Genomic DNA, 7,784 nt, shown 5'->3' on the forward strand with positions numbered 1-7,784 from the left:
CCACTCACCACACGCTCCACAACCAACTCGCAGCATGCAGTGCAAAAGAAAGAAAGTTTGATTTTCCTGCAAGGCTGGCTATAGGATCTACTGTGGCATTCATTTTTACGTAAAACCTGAAATGCAAGTTTGTACTGGGGAAAGTAAATGGAAAGTTCACAAGATGTCAGAATTCCAAATGGTATAGTCTGAAGTTTCTCAGCCACTCCAACCTCAAAATCCAATATGTGTTTTAGTCTGCAAAAACCACCAGGGGGCAGCAAACCATGTCTTTACATCATTGGAATGGTTCAATCTTTATTCCTTTATTATTGTGTATTTATGTAAATTCCTATTTTAAGTTAGGGTGAATAATTGATATCTTACAAGTTACTGTCAAACTAGACCAGCTCACTTACATGTATGATTTATGCTCTATATCCGGAACAAAACTCATAATAAAAAACTAGCCGTGTATTATATATTAATATACATTTGGGGGGGGGGGGGGGGCAAATAAAAACAACAGAAAAGAATATTGGCCTGGCGAGTGACTGAACTGAAAAGTAAATTGTCCCTGGATGGGTGTTATGGATCCGGCTCCCCCGGGTTCAGAAGTTTGGTGTTCACTGTTCAGGCTTCTTCCGGTCACTCTCGCGCCAGTCCCTTGGATCTCGCGCGCTGCTTCCGGGAGGGGTTTTGCACGCTCCACAACAGACCAATCAAAGGACAGGTCTCCCAGGAAGCGTCCCGTTGCCATGAAGCCGAGTTGAATGTAGCAGATCTGGACGGCAGCTAGGGTGAGTTCTGCACAAACCGTTAAGTAAAATAGGTCGTTGCTAGCTTAAATAGCCATTAAGTGGCCGAGTTATAAGAGTGAATCCGTGTTGAATTGCTCGCCTCTTGCCTTATGTTAGCTTGTTTTTACAGTCTCGGGCCTACAGAGAAACAGATTCAGTTGCGACACTGGAGGAAAGTTTGGGGATATTAGATGAATATGATAGTGATTTTAACATGGCTTAAACCCCTGGTGCAGCGAGGACACTCAAAAGGTTTTTGTCTATCAGAGGCTCCAGGCAGCTGAAGTTTCGGTAGTAACTCGGGTAGAGACGGACACGCCCCTCGCCGGATTTCTGTCCAATCCCAGCGCGGCTGGGTCTGCTGCCGGCCAATCACCGTAGCCATGTAAATCGCCTGGTCAACCCCGCTGTCTCGGGACAGTGTTAATGTGAAGCTGCCAGATTTATCTGTCAGTTGCAGCCCTGTGGAGTACAGATAAAGACAGCTCACCGAGTCGAGAAGGCACCAGCGGAGCTTGGCTGTTCGGCACTTTTTGCAACACGGTGGAATTTGTTTTAATGCACAACATGACATTTGAGGAACTAAGTGGGGATTATTCTCAAGAAAGGTGAATATTGTTGATTGCTATGCATGGTTTTTTATGTCTTATGTGCTGTAGAACTGGACACATTTGTTCCGTAATAAGTAGTATAGTAATAGCACTGCTCTTGGCCTCCAAACGGTCTTCAGGTGGACTGGTTTGATCCTGGAGCTTGTTCCAGACGCGGCGTAGTGTCTTCACAGGTTCATGCACGGCCTTTCTCTTAAACGATGCCGGTGGTTAGCAAGAAGTCAGCTGTTGTGTGGTGTGCAGGTCCGCTGCTCTGCTGTCTCTGCACTTCACTTCTCACCGCATTTTACGGCCAGCGGGCGACAGCTTCGTGGTGCATTCAAGTACACCTCGCACAGTAGGTTGTCTGTGTAGATAGAAATCTGGAGAGATTTAATCATCCAATGCCACCACCGTCTCTGCGTCATTACTTCTAGTCGTGATGTTGTTCGTATTGGTTTATTAAATGACTAAAACTCCTGCAACTTTTATGCTGGGCCCTTTGAAATGCTGTGCCATAATAAAATAAAAGAAATTTTCATTAGTATTTACTGCAGCACCTGCAATTTGTTATTTTAAATTGATAGCAAAGCCAGAATGTTCGATTTTCAATGTTGCTTTTAAATTAAGAGCATGTAGCATTTAAAAAGTGGACAATAGAAAGCTGATTTGATCTCTTTTGTTAAAGTCAGGTTGCACCAGTAAAAGCACGTGAAACTTATGGAGGATGTCACTTTTAGAGTGTTGGGTGACTTTTGGGTCATTCTGGATTTATTTCACCAGTGACGACCTGGTGCACAACTTGGAGTTAAAAATCTGCCGTGAAACGCTGCGTAGCTGATGTGGGAGCTCGACTTGATGCAACAAGCGAGATTGCAATCTTAAGATCCTCCATGAACATGCGTTTGTCTGTGCTTTGCAGAATGGATACAGTGGCGAAAGCCTTGGAAGAAGTCCTCACCTCTGCCTTGCCACAGGGCTGCATTACGGTCGGGGTCTACGAGGCGGCCAAGTCCCTCAACGTGTGAGTACAGAGTTCCCCGCACTGTAGGTGCAGCGTTTCTGAGACGTCGTCTCCTGACTGGAGTGTCTCCTCTTCAACAGAGACCCTGACAATGTGGTGCTGTGCATCTTGGCCACTGATGAGGACGACGTTAAGGACGTGGCCCTGCAGATCCACTTTACGCTCATCCAGGCTTTCTGCTGCGAGAACGACATCAACATCCTGAGAGTGAACAACACCCACCGCCTGGCACAGATCCTGGGAGGAGGGAAACAGAGTGGGGGTGAACCTATGGACCTGCACTGCGTCCTTGTCACTGTAAGTCCTTTCTCTCTCTGCGCCGCGTGTTTTCTGTCAGGCTCAGAGGTGATTGGCTGCTGAGATCTGCTGCCGTGGGCACGTGAGTGAAACTCTTACTCACAGGGGAACTTGTCCGCACTTGTTCTTGTGACTGCGATTAAAAAAAACTTTAGCAGTGCGCCTCCTTCATGTGACTTCTGGAGAATTTCATTTGGAATGTGTCTTTATGCCGACACAGGGACTGGCAGGGAGGCAACCATGTAGATCTGGTTATAGTTTTAGGTTTCTAGGATTATTTTTATTGGGGTGTTCTTGATTGTTGTTGATTGTTCAAACTTTTGTTCTATTCTTAGTACACATTTGTTTAATAACTGACCTGCTAGAATCTGTGGCATGTGGTTTGGTGCACCTACATTTATATAATTTTATTTACCGGGCGCTCTGGTCCTGATCCTAGCTTGGGCTGAGGTGAGAGGCTCTGGTTGCTCTGCAGTGTCGGGTCAGATTTACTCTACAAAAGGGGCAATGCGTGGGGAATTTTTTTTTTATAAACTTGTGTATCAAAGTGGAAGACGGCAGCAGTCGTACTGAGACAGAGATGGTGGTTGGAGAAGGGGAATTCAGCTTTATTGTTGTTTAAAGTCAGGAAAGTTTCCCTGCATGTAAACCCATAAATGCCAATAGTTAAAAGTAATGATGCAAATAAAAAACTAGATGTACAAATACAAAAAAACAACTGACAAATAATCAGTAATATACAAATATAAAGAAAATGAAATGTGCTAAATAAAATTACACCCATAAGTGCTTAAAAAGTGAGTATAATGATTTGACAAGGTGGTAAAGATCCAATTATTATGTTTTAAAACACTAGAAGTGAGCAAAGGTGCACTTTCTTTTAACCAGACCTGAAACTTCTCAGTATGATTAACGCTAGTTTCTCTTTCTCTGGCCTTTTTTCAGAGCCCTCACTCCCCGTCGTGGAAGGACCCTGCTCTGAGCAAGCTCAGCCTGTTCTGCAGAGAGAGCCGCTGCATGGATCAGTGGGTTCCCATCATCAACCTACCGGAGCGATGAAGCCCCCCGGAGCAGGAGACCTGTCCAGAAAGCAATCATATCTGCGCAGGAAGCATGCTTTAAACCCCGACTGACACATGTCACCACCCAGAGAGCCAGTTCTGCTGCTCCGCCAGTTGGTGAGAGAGAAAAGGAAAAAAAAAATTAAAAAAAATAAAACATGCTGTCAGCTTGAGATGTGTTTCAAAGGAAAATAATAAGCGTAGGGTCGGAATTTCCACTTCGAACTGGGTTTGTTTGGAGTTGCGTCCGTCGGCCTTTGCGAGCGAGAGGAGAGGAGATGGCGAGGGACTTTATTCGTCGGCAAGTGGAATGGCGTGCCTTTCATTGTCAAGGCCCGTGGCTGAACACAAGAACTGTGTGGCTTTGTTTGGGAAAGTCTCTGCGATGACGAGTCAAAGACGTGTGGAGCAACCGGAGCGTGGACCAAGGCCTCCGTCTGTCTCTGCAGAAATAAAGCACTTGTTGAAACACTGGACCTACTGCAGTTTAACTTATTCATTACAGTTGTTCATGTTGAGGTTGATGTTGTTAGAATTTCAAAAGGGAAGGGCTACACATCCAGGGAAGACATTGTGTTTAAGTGTTTCTTCTGTATCTATAAATACACCAGCTGGTTTTTTTTGCCACAATGGAAGTAGTTCTTTTGTTCAAATTTAAGTTATTTCTAATTATATTTATACATATTTATGTTATTTTTTTACCTACTTGAATGATCTGAGTACCAGACAAATGTTTTACTGTCAATAAAAAGACCTTTTTTTGGAAACAGAATTGCGAACGTGTGTTGATTGAATCTTTTCCATTTGGTGCGGAAATGCGACGAGGCGAGGCTGAATGCTGACCTGGTGCAGCTGAGGGTGTGAAAGGGGCCGTCACGTGTGGATCACTGGGGTCACGCTGACCACCGTGGCCCCAGTGCCATCTCTGAGCAAAAAGAGAACAATAATCCACAGCGCTCGCTCCCGGCACAGGCTTCTGCCGTGCTCAGCAGGACCATGTGCATTCATCCAAACAGGTCTCCCTTTTCAACAACTCTCATATGTCACAGCCTCTGGTCTGCCTTTACATGAAGAAAAGTTCAGAAAAAAAATCTGATTGGTTCAACTTGATTGTCGAAGACGGACTGTCTTTGAGTTTTCATCTGGCAGCTTTTATACTTCGGACAGCGAGAAGTGCAGATAACAGAGAGCTCAGGGTTGGAAATACTTTAGTGAGTAGGTGGTTTCTGGCATGCAGGCGGTTGTGTAAGCCCGCCTGAGCTGCTCATGCCACTCCTTTCCCTCTTTATCCAACAGAGTCGCGTAATCGCCCCCAGCAGGTGATCTTCCAGAAGCTGTCCATGATGTCACCTGGCTGATGTAAGACGGGCAACCCCCTCTGAAAGTGCCAAGTCATAATCCAGAGTCGAGTGGGCGAAAGGGCAGAAGGCACTTTCACAATCTAGGTCAGCTCCTCATGTGGTAGAGGTCATGTGATACTTTCTCATACGGCTACAGTTGAAGCTTTGCATATTTTTCAGGATGGATAAATGATTAATCAATCAAGGATTTATTTTCCCAGGTCACGGCAAAAAAAAAAAAAAAAATAGCACACCCCATGAAACTAACAACAACTAAATGTTGACATATTGACGTCTAATCTCGTTGTCTCTGGAAAAGAGAGTGATTGCATCACCCCCTACCCGCTTATAGCGAGGCTTGCCCTCTTTAGCTGAAATAACCTGAGAAGCTTCTTGTAACCGTCGAGTTTCCTCGTTAGCCTCACTTTTACCTGTGAGATGTTTCAGAAGCTTCTACTTTACTTTTTTCTATTCTCAGCCAGGCCTTGGTGGAGCTACTGGTATGATTTCATCCACTGTCGCGTTACAGGGCCACTTCAGCTTTAGCTTGCAGTTTCAGCAGATAATATCCTATTTTTTTCAAGCGCCCTCTTATTAATAGAATTCATGGTGGACTCTATGAGGGTGAGCTGGACAGGTCCCACAGCACGATATTCCCAAACCATGATACTTCCACCTCCAAACTTCACAGTTTGTATGACATTATTTTGCTGTTCTGCTGCATCCGATTTATGCCTAACATGTCAGTTCAGTTTAAGACTGCGAAGAACCTTATTTTGGAAGTCCAGCTGTTTGTCTACTTTAGTCTGGCTTTGTGTTTTATCTTAGAAAGTAAAGGTTTCTCCTTGCACACCTCCAATGGAAGTTCAGCTTGTGCAGTCTCTTTCTGATTGTGCAGAAATCTCGTATCAACAGTATCAAGAGCCAGCTGTAGGTTTGATGACGACCTTTTCGGGTGTTTGGACACTTCGTTTAGCGTCTTGCGGTCCGTTTCAGGGTGAATTTACTTGGATGGTCCGAATGTCCTCCACTCGTAAACTATTTTTCATACAGTGGCATCTCTTCTGATCCCACCATGGTGGTTTACCTCACTCTCACTTCAGCAGGAGGGAGCTTGTCAAGGTAAAGGTCTGAAGTTTAACCAGGGAAACTTTTTTCAAATTGCTCAGAAATTATGCATTCATCATTTGCACCTGGTGTGATACTTTTGAGTGTAAAATTGGCCGGGAATAAATGTCAGGGTGTCCTAAATTATTATTTGCCAGAAACAGTATTTTTTTTTTAAAATATATTTTACAAAAAATATCACAAGGTTTTTGTTTTAATTGATATTTATATTGGATGGATGGATGGATGGATGTATGGATGGATGGATGGATGGAATTCATGACTTTTTTCAGTTTTCACTTCACTAATTTCCAAAAGTCTCCACTTGAAGTACGTACGACATAAAGGTAAATATAACAACAAACCCTAAACAGTTGATCATTTCCTGTTATAATGATGAAACTAGTATTTTAGGTGTACTGCAAAAAGCCACCATTTATGCATTCATTTGATCCAATAGGCAGAACTGATGAACTCTTTAATACTTTGCACCAGACACCAACTGTTCATTCTGGCTTTTAGAAATTATTGAAAAGTGCTTAAAAGGGCTTCTCAGGAATCTCTGACTCAAAGGGTTCCTCTGCCTTTGGGTGTCTCCACTGGGCTCCATGGCGTCGGTTGGCAGTGTATGAAAGGTCGAATGTCGTGTGACTCGAGGGTGTGACGCTGACTGATGTAACGCAGTATTGTTGCGATAGAGGGGTAGAAGTTATTTTAAGACTCGTGCAGGTAAAAGTTGACGTGAGTCTGGCTTTCTAGTGAAGCTACAGAACAGGTTGTTCTTTGCATAGTATTGTCTGCAGATTACAGAATGAAGTAGTTATACACATCTATCGTTAAGGTTAAATATATATATATATATATATATATATAGAGAGAGAGAGAGAGAGAGAGAGAGAGAGAGAGAGAGAGAGAGAGAGAGAGAGAGAGAGAGAGAGAGAGAGAGAGAGAGACTTACTACTTTCATTTTGGTTTGGTCTTTACAGCACATGAGGGAACTAGTGCCACCTCAGTTTTGCAGCATAAGTGGAAAGTTTGTAGAAATGCTGGGAGAGATGTAGGTGGGGCCATAGTGGCGCATTTGGAGATCCCATTCAAGGAATGAGGAACTAGATGCAGAGCAACACCCAAAGCCATACTAACTCCATCAGCTTTTTCTTTTTATGGCACAGAACTCAAAATGTGTACGTTTGAGGAAGCAAAATGGGTTTAACTTGGCGGGTGGAGGAGCTGAGATAATTGTGCCTCTGCAGCCTGGTCCATCAGCCCACACACCCTCCCTCTCCTCTCCTCTCCTCTTCTCTCCTCTCCTCTCCTCTCCCAGCACAGCACATTCCAACACACTGACACTAGAACGGCCAGGAGAGCTTTTCACAGTGGGACACAGGAACCGTACGCCCCAAGAGGGATCAGTGCAGAACGTGGGATCCCATACCCCTCAGAGGAGCTTACGGCAGCGAGGAACATCCGGGCCGTTTGGACTGGGCTTGTACCAGGTCACTGAGTGTAGGCCAGTTTATCTTTTTTTTTTAGCTTTGTTTTCAGTGATAAGCTTCCCACTGCGAGCTATTTTTAGCGTGTTTTTT

At 44.3% G+C, this 7,784-nt stretch overlaps 1 protein-coding gene across 2 annotated transcripts; it reads left to right on the forward strand.

The window, feature by feature from the left end:
• Nucleotides 1-673: 673 nt before the first annotated feature.
• gadd45aa (growth arrest and DNA-damage-inducible, alpha, a) lies at nt 674-4,523 on the forward strand. Of its 2 annotated transcripts, none has more exons than XM_012854531.3 (4): nt 674-779; nt 2,292-2,393; nt 2,474-2,690; nt 3,636-4,523. In XM_012854531.3, exons 2-4 carry the CDS (start codon nt 2,293-2,295, stop codon nt 3,747-3,749), a joined length of 432 nt encoding a protein of 143 aa, XP_012709985.1. In that variant the 5' UTR covers nt 674-779; nt 2,292; the 3' UTR covers nt 3,750-4,523. The 2 variants fall into 2 exon arrangements, with proteins under 2 accessions (XP_012709985.1, XP_012709984.1); XM_012854530.3 differs by lacking the exon at nt 674-779 and adding an exon at nt 815-1,387.
• Nucleotides 4,524-7,784: the final 3,261 nt, after the last annotated feature.

The sequence above is a fragment of the Fundulus heteroclitus genome, chromosome 6 (genome assembly GCF_011125445.2).
Source record: "Fundulus heteroclitus isolate FHET01 chromosome 6, MU-UCD_Fhet_4.1, whole genome shotgun sequence".
Lineage (NCBI taxonomy): Eukaryota > Metazoa > Chordata > Actinopteri > Cyprinodontiformes > Fundulidae > Fundulus > Fundulus heteroclitus.